Source organism: Papio anubis, chromosome 14 (genome assembly GCF_008728515.1).
Source record: "Papio anubis isolate 15944 chromosome 14, Panubis1.0, whole genome shotgun sequence".
Classification (NCBI taxonomy): Eukaryota; Metazoa; Chordata; class Mammalia; order Primates; family Cercopithecidae; genus Papio; species Papio anubis.
Window position 1 is genome coordinate 3,690,504 of NC_044989.1, and position 14,044 is coordinate 3,704,547.

General features: G+C 43.1%; 1 protein-coding gene across 1 annotated transcript in view; it reads left to right on the top strand.

Annotated features, from left to right (window-relative positions):
• Positions 1-13,030, top strand: part of DCDC2C (doublecortin domain containing 2C) — a 121,433-nt gene extending 108,403 nt beyond the window's left edge. The window contains exon 11 of the mRNA XM_021924487.2: positions 10,111-13,030. Within this exon, the coding sequence (XP_021780179.2) occupies positions 10,111-10,116 (6 nt within the window). The 3' untranslated portion in view covers positions 10,117-13,030. The remainder of the gene's footprint in view (positions 1-10,110) is intronic.
• The last annotated feature ends 1,014 nt before the right edge of the window (positions 13,031-14,044 follow it).

Here is a 14,044-nt window from a genome sequence, read left to right on the forward strand (position 1 = left end):
TCCATCTGGGAAAAGCACAGCCTGGGGCTATAGAGATGGATGCCCTTCTCCCATCCAGGGAGCTTAGCATGTTAGGCAGTGGCGAGTCCCAGTGCTGGCTGCTGCCCCTCCCTGAAGGAGCTCAAATGGCTTAGACAGCAGGCAGCTGCAGCTGGAGCTGGTTGCCCCTCCTCCTGGGAGTTCAGTAGGCTTAAGCCGATTCCAGCTGAGAGGCTAAGAGTGTGTGCATTTGCACACTCTGGGTTTGGGATGCTAGGTCCCAGTGGCGTGGGTTGGTGAGTGGAATCTTCCGATCCCAGGGTTGCACAGTTCCACGGAAAAAGCACGGTTTCCCCGGCTGGGTAGCAAGCTCACTTACTGCCTCCCTTTGCTGCGGGGAGGGGACTCCCCCGCCCTGTGTGAGTCTCAGGTGGGCTGCTGCACTACATTGTTCTTCCTTCTCTTCTTCCTTTTTCCCTCCAGCTCTTAGTCGGTTCTGATGAGAGAACCTGGATACCTTGGCTGCTGATGAAGGATTCACATGCTTATTATGGTTTTCTTCAATGGGAGCCTCCGAATGCTGCCGTTTCTAGTTGACCATCTTGACCCCACCCCTTCTGGTCGCTTTTTGCAAATTCTTTGGGATTTTCTACTTAGACAATTGTGTTGTTGTCATGCGTGTCCATGTGAAGAGACCACCAAACAGGCTTTGTGTGAGCAACAAGGCTGTTTATTTTACCTGGGTGCAGGCGGGCTGAATCCGAAAAGAGAGTCAGTGAAGGAAGATAGGGATGGGGCTGTTTTATAGGATTTGGGTAGGTAGTGGAAAATTACAGTCAAAGGGGGTTGTTCTCTGGTGGGCTGGGGCAAGGGTTGCAAGGTGCTCAGTGAAGGAGCTTCTGAGCCAGGAGAAGAAATTTGACAAGGTAATGTCATCAGTGAAGGCAGGAACTGGCCATTTTCACTTCTTTTGTGATTCTTCAGTTACTTCAGGCCATCTGGATGTGTACGTGCAGGTCACAGGGGATATGTTGGCTTAGCTTGGGTTCAGAGACCTGGTAGTTGTCTGTAAATCAAGACCATATTATGTCTTTTTTTTCCTCCTATGTCAGTGCCTTACTGAACTGGCTAGGATCTCCTATGAGATGCTGAATAGGAGTGGTGAGGTCAGACATGTTTGACTTCCTCCTGATCATAAGGGGAAAACATTCAGACTTTGTATGTATAGATTAATATACATTTTTTGTAGATGCCATTTATTAGCTTGAGAAAGTTACTCTGTATCCTGGTTTGCTGAGAGTTTTACCATGAATGGATGTTGAATTTTATAAAATGGCTTTCCTGCATCTATTAAGATAACATGTGGCTTTATTTTCCAGTGTGTTGCTTGAGATACTAGATTATTACATTGATTTTTCAAATGTTGAGGCAGACTTGCATTCCTGGGGTAAACCCCACTTGTTCATGAATCAGCTGTTTATCCAAGGAGCCCTGGTTCCTTTAATTGAAGAAAGGTATTTAGAAATCAAATCTCCTTTTTATATATATATACACACACACACACACGCGTGCACAGACACACACACACACATATATACACACACATATATATATAACTCTATAATTCACATGCCATCAAAATGACCCTTTATAGAAGTATAATTAAATGCTTTATATTATGTTCACAGAGTTGGATGGTCATTACCACTATCTAATTTCAGAATATTTTTATCACCCTAAAGGGAAACTGTGTACCCATTATCAGTTACTCCTTATTCCGTACCCCTAGTCTACTAATCGACCTTCAGTATCTGTGGATTTGCCTATTATCAGTATTCCATATAAATTGAATCAAATAATGTGTCCCTTTATGTCTGTCTTCTCTTACTCAGCATAATGTTTTCAAGGTTATTCCATGTTATAGCATGTATCAGTACTTTATTCTTTTAATGGCTAAATAGTATTCCATTATGTGTTAATTCTTTTTTAAATGTTTAGTAGAATTCACAAGTGAAGCCACTTGTGCTTAGCTTTTTCTCTTTTCATGGGAAGTTTTTTGATTACTAATTCAGTCTCTTGTTATAGTTTTATTTATATTTTATATTTCTTCTTGAGTTACTTTCAGTAGTTTGTGTCTTTCTAAGAATTTATAAATTTTATGTAGGTTATTTAACTCATTGGCAAACAATTGTTTATAATAGTCTCTTATCATCCACTTTGTTTCTGTGAAGTCAGTAGTGTTATTCCCTGTACATTCCTAATTTTATCAATTTTAGTATTCTCTTAATTTCTTGATCAGTCTGGGTAAAAGTCTGTCAATTTTGCTGATTTTTTCCCAAAAAACTAGCTTTTGTTTTCACTGAATTTTCTCTAGTTTTTAAATTTTCTATTTCACTTTTTCCACTCTAATCTTTATTATTGTTTCCTTCTGCTTGCCTTGAGTTTTGTTTGCTCTTTTATTTTTGTATAGCTTCTTAAGGTGGAAGGTTCAGGAACTGATTTGAGCTCTTTCTTCCTTTTTAATATGGCATTTAAAGCTATATATTTCTGATATGGTTTGGCTGTGTCCCCACCCACATCTCATCTTGAATTCTCATGTGTTGTAGGAGGGACCTGGTGGGAGGTAATTGAATCATGGGGGTGGGTGGGTCTTTCCCATGCTGGTCTTGTGATAGTAAGTCTCGTGAGATCTGATGGTTTTATAAGTGGGAGTTTCCCTGCACACACTCTCTTGCCTGCTGCCATCCGTGTAAGGTGTGGCTTGCTCCTCCTTGCCTTCCACCATGATTGTGAGGCTTCCCCAGGCACATGGAACTGTAAGTCTATTAAACCTCTTTCTTTTGTAGATTGCCCAGTCTCGGATATGTCTTTATCAGCAGCATGAGAACAGACGAATAGAGCTTCCTTCTAAGCACTGCTCTAGTTGTATCCTGTAAATTTTGTTGTGTTTTAGTTTTCATTCATCTCAAAGTATTTTCTAATTTTTCTGTGGTTTCCTCTCTGATTTTTTTCATTTAAGAGCATGTTTTTAGATTTTCACGTATTTGTAAGTTTTCCAATTTCCTTCTATTATTGATTTCTAATGTCATTCCATTGTGTTCAGAGAATATGTGATTTCAAGCCTTTTACATTTATTGAGACTTGTCTTATAGCCTAATGTTTGGTTTATCCTGAGTAATGTTCTATATGCACTTGAGAAGAATACACACTCTGCCGTTGTTGGGTGGAGCAGAGTATCTTATGTCTTGTTGGTTTATGTTGTTCATGTTTTTCATTTATTTGTTGATCTTACCTAGTTGTTGAAAGTAAAGTATTGAATTCTCCAACTGTTAATGTTGAATTATCTATTTCTTTTCTCAGTTCAGTCAGTTTTTGCTCCATGTATTTTGGGACTCTGATGTTAGACTTCTTCATTTATAAAGGATATTTTCATGGGTATAGAATTCTGTGTTGATAGTTTTTTTCTTTCATATCTTTATCAATGTCATTTGCATTGACTTCTGATTTCCATTGTTTCAAGTGAGAACTCAGCTGTAATTTTCATCTTTGTTTCTCTTTATATTATGTGTCTGCAGTTAATGCATGATGTCCACCTTTTCCACTAGAGCAGGATTTGGCAAACCTTTCCAGGAAGGGAGATGGTAAGTATTTTAGGCTGTGCGGCATGTAGTCTTTGTTGTAACTCATCAGCTGTGCTGCTGTAGTGAGGATACAGCCATAGACAATAAGTAAACACATGGGTGTAGCATGTTCCACTAAAATGTTTACAGAATCAGACGGAAGCCTGGATTCGGTCCATGGACTGTAGCTTGCTCACTCCTGCTCTAAAGTTGCAAATGTATTTATTAGAGTTATTTAGAATTCCCTATTTGATAGTTCCAGGATGTGGATCATATCTGTATCTGGTCCCATTGATTGTTGTATGACTTGGTGGTGAATTACTTTTTCTCTTTTTCATGTGTTTTAAACCTTTTGGTTAAAAGCTTGACATCATATATAGCAGGGATTGGCAAACTTCTCTGCAAAGTGCCAGAGAGGCAGTATTTTAGACTTCACAGGCTATACCAACTCTATTGCAACTACTCAATTCTGTTTTATTGCAGACATAGACAGATCTTGAATGAAAAGCCTTGACTGTGTCCCAATAAATCTGTATGTATGAAAACAGATGGTGGGCTGGATTTGATACACAGGCTGCAGAGACTGAGGTAAACAGTCTATATGCCATGAAATGTGCCTATCTCCTTTTCTGCTAGGCCTTTTTGCGGGGGCTTGAATCAGCCTAGAGAGGAGTTTAGTTGAGGTTTGCTGTTCTGACTACCTTCAATGCACCACTGGCTTCAAATTCATTACCTTCTGCTTAGGGTTGGGGCTAGTTTCCTTCAACAGGTTTTCTCACTGCTCCTGTCCCACCTTCAGCTCTAGGTTTCTCTTGCCCCCCACCCCCGAGCAGTCCTGCTCTATGCTCTTGCCCCTTCCCTAGCTGTAGAGTGCTGATACTTGTCACTGGATGCCTGGTGCCTGCTGGGGTTTCTCTCTTTTTTTTCTGTTTCAGCCTCATGTTTAGGCAGGATTTCTGTACCTGGGTCTTGGAAGTGGGGATTTCTCAGTGGTCCTGCCTCTTCCCTGGCAGTAGAGGGTCTGTCAAAATCTGGACCCAGAATGGTTTCTTGCCCCTTTCCCAGAAGTGGAGGGTTTTATTCTGTTCCCTTCTCCAGCCACAGTGGGTCTTCATCAGTTCCCTGGCAGTGACTGGTTTTGCCGTCTTCCTCTCAGAAGCTAAAGCTTTGTCCCCTAGTGGGAGGGTTTAGGGAGGGCCCTGAGGTTTCCTGCAGCAGTGATCTCCTTTCCAGCCTTGCATCATGGGGGACACTCCCTTACCTTCTGCCCTAGCCCCTCATCTCTTTTGTGAGCAATCGGTGAAGTCTGCAGAAAATACCCTGGGAATGAGTGCAAGCTCTCCTGTACCCGCAGCTTCTGCAGTCACCTACATGCACCACAACTCTTAGCGGATATCTTCTTATGCCTTTCTTTGGCAGTCTTGTCTTTCTTTTAGGACCTGCCCTAGGGAAGCCAGGCTCGAATCCTGTGTCTTCTAGGAGGAATTTATCTTTCTTTAGATTTCAGGCTAATTGGTTGCCTTGTGACCTGAACTCTCTGATGGGTTCAAGAGAGTTATAATTTTGTAGATTATCGGCTTTTTCTTATTGGTAAGGCAGGAGCTTGTCATTACAGTTGTTTTCTTTCCAAGTTAAAGCTGGGTCATTTTTGATATGGAAAATGTTTATGGAGACAGGATGGCAGTGGAAAGCTTGCAGTGACCCGTGGGGATTAGTATGAAACGGGTCTGTAGCTCCTGGTCTCCAGTGTGGTCATGGCTCTGCCCTGATTGGAGTTCAGCAACCTGGGCTGGAGGCTGAAGGTTGACTAGCAGAGCTTATCTAGACAGTGGGGATCCTGGGGGCTTCATATATCTTGGTCTGGACTTCCAGGGCAGAATGAAGCTGATCACTGCTGTAGCCAGGAGAGGTGGGTGGCCTTCTAGCACCGGCTCTTATGTCTTGGCAAATCATCGTTGAGTGCATTCACGTCTTCAGTGGACTAACCTTTGCTATAAATCCTTCGCCTCAGGATCCAGCAGTAGCTGAGGCTTCGTGTCCTGAGGACTCTTGCTTATTGTTCAGAGAAAAGAGTATCATCTGCTAACACCGATGGTTTCTGTTTCAGAAAAACAATTCACGAGTGTCTTTTAACAAAAAGTTTCCCTTAAGACACACCACAAAGAAAAAAGGTATGTCAAAGAAATAGAAATTTATATATTCTGTAATAACGCAGCCATGGATGAAAATACGTGCAAGATCCTCTTATAAACAGCTGGCATAATGTAGGCTAAATTTGTTTCTTGAAATACTGTTTAAAATATGCAGAGAACACTCAGTAGGGAAAAGATCTTCCTTTCCGTCCACCACCTCCTCCTTGCATCCCATAAAAACCCCATAATAATATCACGAAATTACAAATTTTTAAAGTTTTTCATGGCTGTTTATTTGTTACCATAATTCTTTTTCCAATTGTAGTTTTAAAAGCAGTTTACAAAGAGTTTTCATGTATATGACTTTCTGGCGTAACATATTAGCCATAGAGAGAAGAAAAATGGTGTATCACAGTATTGATTGATATAATGCTTGGGAAAGTGCTTTGCAAATTGTAAAAATCTTTTGTAGATATTAGCTATATGTTTTTTAATTACGTGCATCAGATATTTTATAAACGAGGAAACTGAGGCATGGAGAAGGAGGCACGCTGCCCCACAAGGTCACAGGTCATTTCCCACGGTGCTGACCTTGACGCGCGCCGGCTGGCACCGGCTCACAGGCTGTGCCTTCTGAGGTTTGAAGGTCCTCTCTCTGTGGGAATGGAAAGCCCAGCGGCTCATTCCACGGCTTTGCGATGTGTGTAAGATCTTTATCAATAACCTTTGTGCTCCTTGGATGTGATTTAGTCCCCCAAATAAAGCACCTGCAGCCCACATTAAAAAAGTATGGTAATTAAGATCATATGAGATAATATGTCCTATGAGATTACCTAATAGTAAGGATTACCTAATGCCATGTGCATTGCATCTCTGTGGCCTTCCTCCCTCCCTCCCTCTGTCCCTTCACCCTCCCTCCCTGCTTCCCTCCCCTCCCTCCCCTGCCTCACTCCTTTTCCTGCCTCCCTGCCTCCCTCCCTTTCTTTCTCCCTCCAATTAAGTGGACCTGTGTGTGAGGACCTGAACGTTGTTCCTCTTGAAGACAGATATAGAAGGAGTCTTGGCCAAAGGAGAGGTTGAGAGAAGCTCTGCTAGCTCTCAGGGAGGCAGACAAGTCACACCCCAGCCCATCGCCCATCACCCATCACAGTGGCTGACTTCTCTTAGAATTTAGACTTGGTTAAAATCAGATTAAATTAACCCTGAGGGGAGCCTGAAAAAGGAAGAGAGCATCTCAGAGTTGCCTGAAGGCTACATATGGAGTAGAGGACATCTGGGCCTTGTTGGGCACCAAGAGGCAAAGCCACGTGGAAGGGGAGGCAGCAGGGGCAGGGGTGGGGGTGGGGGTCCACTGGTGTGTTAGAAGCAGCAGCCTGGGACTGGCGAGAAAGGAACACAAGAGGGTCACATGGTTCTGAGGTCCCAAGCTGGAGTGAGAGCTCTCTGGGCGGTGATCTCCATGCTGTTCTCTTCTGTGGACTGGGAGAAAAAGGTGAAGCAACACCGGCTTACTTGGGACCCATCATATATTATGCTATTTGGAGTTTCAGTTTCAGAATTTCATTATAACTGTTGATATTCCTTCAGTCAACATCTTTCAATAATTTGTATTGAATGTTGGGGAAATATACTTTCCATTGAATCCTGGGGAATGTTTACCTTCTGATTTTCTCCTTTTGCTGGTAACTTAAGAGAAAAGACATCATTCAGTGTGATAAATGCCAACAAGATTATCGAGAAGCTTTCTCTGCTTTCAAGAAAAGTAGTTTATAGAGGGGTTCCCCCAGTTACTAAAATACAAAGGTGCTATTTTCACCACATTGGAGCAGAAGCGCATTTGGGCCCCAGATCGCCACCTAGTGACCAGAAAGAACCCACTGGGCATAACCAGTACGTCTGACGGAGTGTCCATCCAGTTTCAGAATGTGGGTCTCTTTTCTTTTTGTTATTTGATTTTTAACTGAAGGATGCTCTTCAAGTGACAGTTTGCCCCAGAAAAAAATATCAGTGGGCAAAATGTTGCCTCTTTTCCCCTTTCAGCCCTTCCTCTGCCCTTTCAAGTCAAAGTTCTGAGTACTTTCAAAATTCACATGAAAGTCTGCAGACTTTTATTGAGCCTTAAGTTTATAAAACATACATGGAACCATCTGCTGTAATAATTTTAAAATATGTGTAGATTATAAACTGCCTTTGTAGACATTTCCTTTTGATTTTTATTTTCACGGTAACAACCTTGCCAGATGGTTATTCTCAACAGAGTGATTACCTGTCTTGTGCTTGGTGACAAAGGTGACAATAGAAACAGCAGAAATTGAAGCAGATTGCCTCCTCTTCCCACCTATACTCCATGGCCAGGAAAGTGGTGCACTGGGTGTGGGGCGGGTGCCACTCACCGGGGCTGCCCTCTCTCTGTGGGCTTGCCTGTGGGTTCCTCATTATGTCAGCGCTGGGCATGACTGTGAGTTATTTTATAAGCTCACTAGTTTGTTTCCAAGTGCCCAGTGACCCTTTGGGCTCTACCCAGCAGCATCATAGTTCAATTACAGCCTTCAAGGTCTCTGAGCCGTTTCTCACTATGCTGCACTGCACAGGGCTGTTGTAGTCAGTCAGCCAGTCTGAGGCCACCAGAAATTGTGGCCCAGCAGGCAGATTTATTTGGGAGGAGGGAATGAGCCCATTTCACACTTCACTTAAAAAATGTTACCTTTCCTGCTGAATGCTTGTGGCTGTTAGTGGCCATCAATCCTACCAAATTCTGTAGAATCAGCTGCTTCAAAGTCCTGGAGTTCTTGCCACTTGCAACACCTTGTTTCTGAAACATTGCAGCGCCTTGTGATATTTTGTGAGTTTGCAAGTTTCATTTTTCTGGGAGAATAAGGCAATGTTAAGTCCCTGAAGTTTTAATTCAAGGCAGTAGTAAGTTTTTCTTTAGCTCACTGGGAATCATTTTTGGCTGTTTTATTGAAGTTATTTTTGTTTGTTTTTGAGAATTAGGAAACAGACGGGTATTCAAAAAGAGGGGACAAAAGAAACCAAAAAATACCAATTATTTTCCCTGTCACTTTTCAGTCTGCTTTACTTTGCTTTGAAGTGTTCACAGTTCCAGTGGCCCCAGCACAGGAACACATGGTCACGCTGCACAGGGCCTGTGATGCTGGCTTTAGAAATCCTCTTCTTTTGCAGTGTATGTGCAATGCAACCGCTTCTTACTTCTCAGTTTCTTTGTGTGCTGTGAGCCTGAGAATCTGGATGCATAGCATTTTCAGGCTGGATTCTCATTCCATAAGGCTTCATTAGATGTCTTTTTTTTTTTTTTGCATTGATTTTAGTCAATCTGGCAACCAAGGAATGGTTAAAAATGAATTTTTAACTTTTTTATGATCATAAATTAGCTTGGCTCTGTGATGAACTGTTATTGATTGTTGTTCAAAACGCTGCTGGCAGTTGGTGACAGAGTTGAGCAGGCAGGGCGGGCCCTCGTGGAGAGTGGAGCACAGTTGCATGCCCGACTTGCCTTTTTGATCACATGTTCCCAGTTCAAAAGCACATCCTGGCCGTGCTGTGCAGTTCCTATAATCTTTTTCTGTCTATTTTGACAGCCTCTTTTGACTTGGATAAAAGCCTGCTCCAAGCAAAATTAATCATAATGGTTTATTTTTTAATTCTCTTTTTATATCTTTGGGTAAAGCTACAGAGATTTACTCCCCTGAACCAGGCTTCTGTTCATTTTCCCTGCTGTTTTTATGATTTTTGTTAAAACCACTCTAAGCAGAGTCGAAAATCTCTGGGTTTCAGGGCCTTCGGTCTCAATCTCACTCCTTACCGAATCCTTTTGTCCCTCCTTTTCCTCTTCCTGTTAGGTGGCCGGTGGATAAAACCTCTGCTTTTGATGGCTGTTATCAGTTATTGACACATAGTGTGAAATTAAGTCAGTGTCAGCTTCTGAAGCTTGCTGCTCTAAGTCTTAGCTTCGGTTGTGGAATGGAAGTGGCCGCCCTCTGTGAAGAAGCCGTCAGAGCATCTGAATGTTAGTGCCATATAGGCTGTGAGGGCAGCCCTGGGCTGCAGATAAGGATGTTGGCCATGCAGAAAATTATTTCACTGAATATGCATCTTATTTTACCCAGGGAAAAGGAGAGCTGACAGAAAACCAGTTGGTTAATGTTTGCTTTGTGGTTCAGGCCCTGATGTTTGAGCTGAGAATGCTTACATACCAATCAGCTTACCTAAATGCATCTCTGCAGTTTCCCAAATATTTGGTAGGTGAGAACTTAGCCACTTGGTATTTCTTGTGATCCTGGAAATAATGAGTGCTTTTATTGGAGGTTTTTTGTTGTTGTTGTTCATCCATTAGTGATGTTCTGTGATCTTTTGCTCAGGTGTAAAATGATGCCTAGGACTGCAGTGTGGTGCAGAGGAGAGCAAGGCCTGGGCCTGCATCCACAAGACCTGGCAGTAGCCCTGGACCTGCTGTCGAGGGGCTGTTTCCACTCAGGCCCCCATGGCAGAGGCCCCATGTCATCACTGGTAAGATGAGGCCAAGGAATTAGATGCTCCTTCTTGGTTCCAACTCTTGGGAAATTTGTGAACTCCACACAGGTTCAGCCCTTCCTCTTTTCTTCTTGAGCCTGTTGGGCATGAGCAGAAAGCTGCACCCTGTAGCCCCGACCCCACCCTATGTGACTGGGCAGGTTAAAGGGGAACCATGGGGCCAGAGGCTTGGTGGTCCATTTGGGCTGTGTGGTGGGACTGACCTTGACTCACTGGGGGTGGTTGTTTGAGCTCCGAATCCAGACTGTTTGCCTTTAGACAGAACAAGATTCAAACAATTCTAGAAGAATGTTCACTACCTTTTTCTTTGCCTCAGATACTTTGCTTACTACTAAATGTAACTGTTTTCTGAGAATCTCAAATTTCTGTTTCTTTCTTTGTTGGCAGAACTCACTCACTCCTGTGTGGCATTTGATTTAAACGCAGCCTTTCTTCAGTCTCTTGGGGTAGATAATTTTAGCCTGATAAAATGATCTTTTGAGTTTTGTAAAATTGTTTCTGAGCAATTCCAAGTAGGGTTTACTTGGCAACTTTCCTCAGTAGTGATCAAAGATCGTGTGCTTTGGACACAGAGAAGGAAGATTTCCTTTGCCTTCCTGGTAGCCATAAAAATATGGGGTAGTTTTCTCCTATTTGTAGACAGCCCTCTTCCAAATGATCTTGAAGAAGGTGTCATTGGATGCATTAAAATTGCCAAGAGGATTTTAACATGTACTTATAGTTGTCCTTTGCTCAATGATGGGATGTGTTCTGAGAAATGCATTTTTAGATGATTCTGTCCTTGTGCAAACGTCAGAGAGTGACTTGCACAAACCTCGATGGCATAGCCTACTGCACACCTAGGCTATGTGGTGTAGCCCACTGCCTAGATTGCAAACCTGTACAGTAAGTGACCATACTGAATACCATAAGCAACTGTAACACAATGGTGAGTATTTGTGTGTCTAAACATATTTAATCATAGAAAAGGTACAATCAGATATGGTATTATAATTTTAAGGAACCACCATTGTACATGTGGCCTGTTGTTGATGGAAACATGCTGCACATGATTGTGTTTAAAAAATCATTTAAAAATGCTTGAAAATGGAAAGAGGAGAAGCAAAATGTTAATCAGAGGAACCCAGCACCCAGACAAACTTTCCTAATTGAATTCAGCCGTGTGTGTCTGGTGGAACATGTAGAAGTCAGAGTCCTGGGATCAAACACCAGCCCTTCCTGCTTGACATTGGTGATGTCTAAGGCAAAGCACTCCACCTCTCTGAATGTTATTTCCTCATCTACAATAGGCACTGTTGTGATGTTGAGTGAGAAAAGGGATCTAAAGGCTGAAAATGAAAACCATGTGCAAATGGAAGGTAGCCCTGCATTCTTCACTTTCCTCTTCCGGACTTTCCCCAAGTTCCCTATGTTGGTTCTGCTGTGTCGTGTGCAGGAACCAGTATCTCCTGGCATGGCAAGGGATTCTTTCTACTTGCATATCTTCATCTGGGTCCTAGTGTAATTTCCAGTCCCCTCTGCACACCTGATTTTGATTGTGCCTCTCTTTGACATTGGATGATTACTGTATGCCAAACAGTATCAAAATCGAAACATCTGCCAACATTAAATGGCTTAAGAAAGTATTCTTGTCTGTTTTCACCTTTTGTGTTGAATTTCCCAGCAAATTTCATAGGAAAAATCACCTATAGCACAAGTTTTCATTCCATTCAAAGGTAGACTCCAATATGTTTTTGTCAGTGTGAATAAAGGAAGAATAAATAGCTTATCACCTGATCGAAATTCAGACTAAGAAGGAACCATCAAGGTCCTGTAACCAATCTACCCATCTCCTTTGCACTTTCTCTTCAGATGGGGTGGTCCAGCTGCTTCATTCTTCCTCAAAGCAACTTTTGTGTTTGCAGGAGAGTGTTGGGTACTCTGAGATTCTTGATAACATAGAACTAAAGCTGCTCGAGGCCATACACAGTGAAGCTGGCTGCTCTGCCAGCCTTCCTATCAAAGTTTCCATTAGGGCAGACCTATCTTGTATTTGAAGAGAGCTTTTATGTTCTGCTGAGTCTTCTCTTCTCCAAACCAAGTCGAACACCCGAGTCCCTCCAATATTAGGCAGATGACCTGATTTGTAGTCATTTTCTTCACATTTATTAAATGCCTCTGATGGTGTGGCCCCAGCACTGAGCACAGGGCTCAAGCTGAGAGTGAGCCATGCAGTTTCTCGCCCCCAGTGCCTACTGTATACCTCCCTACACTGCACTTCTCCAGAGGACGCTGGAGATGGCAGGAGTGCTTTTATTAATTTCCAACGGCTACTGTGGCAAATTACCATGGATTTAGTGGCTTAAAACAGCCCAAGGTTATGATTTACAGTTCTGTAGGTAAGAAATTCAACACGGGTCTCATTGGGCTAAGACCAAGCTGCTGGCTGGGCTGCGTGCCTTTCTGGAGGCTCTGGGGAGAATCTGTTTCTTTGCCTTTTCCAGCCCCTGGAGGCCCTCCGCATCCTTTGGCTTGCAGGCCCTTCCTCTGCCTTCAAAGGCAGCAACCCTGCCTCCCCCTGAGCATTCCTCTGCCGTCGTGTTGCCCTCTGGCTCTTCTCTTCTGTCTTCCTCATCCACTCTTGTGATTATGTTGGGCACTCTGGATGATCCAGTATACTCTCCCTCTTTATTAGCAACCTTAATTTCACTGCACCCTGATTCCCCTTTGCCATGCACCCTAACATAGTCACAGGTTCTGGGCTTAGGATGTCGTCATCTTTTTTTTTTTTTTTTTGAGACGGAGTCTCGCTCTGTCGCTCAGGCTGGAGTGCGGTGGCCGGATCTCAGCTCACTGCAAGCTCCGCCTCCCGGGTTTACGCCATTCTCCTGCCTCAGCCTCCCGAGCAGCTGGGACTACAGGCGCCCGCCACCTTGCCCGGCTAATTTTTTTGTATTTTTTAGTAGAGACGGGGTTTCACCGTGTTAGCCAGGATGGTCTCGATCTCCTGACCTCGTGATCCGCCCGTCTCGGCCTCCCAAAGTGCTGGGATTACAGGCTTGAGCCACCGCGCCCGGCCAGGATGTCATCATCTTTGGGGGCCATTATTCTGCCTACCATACCCACTGAGTCTTATATGTGCTAAACATAGCTTCTGTAGCTTGTAATCACATACATTCAGGTTTTGGGCACAAGTAGAAGGTCTTTCATTTGCTTCCGACACGTTTTGTCCTACGTGTTTTGTGTGCTGTGTGCCATACACCATCTCCATTGCCACGGTGTCATTGCCACTGTGTCAGCCTTTCGGGACTCAGAGCTTGTCTTTCAGAATATTGGCTCACCTTTAAGCCTCATTTTATAAGCACATCTACCATAACGTCCTTGGGAAGTGCACCCCAAATTGAGACTATATACTGACTATCAGCTCAATTGAGACATGTTACTGCAGCCAAAAGATGAATATAAAGCTTGTCCAGCCATGTAGGAGGTCTAGCTTACTTAAATACTTCTTTATCATCAGGACTAATGAAAATAAATGAAATGTATATTGAAGATTTTAATAAAAAGAAACATCGTAAGTTGCAGAAGAGAGCTAGGGTTAGCTGTTCAGAAGCCCTTTCCTGTATAAGGCATCATTGCTTAGCTGTAGTCCGTTAGCTTTAAGGAGTGGAGATAAGTAGCAGTCTTCTCTATCTTTTCAGGGTTTGCCCCATGTGACAACACTGATTTTGAGTACAGAATGTTTGGAAGAGTCTGATCTCTCTTTATTTTCAATTTGTTTTT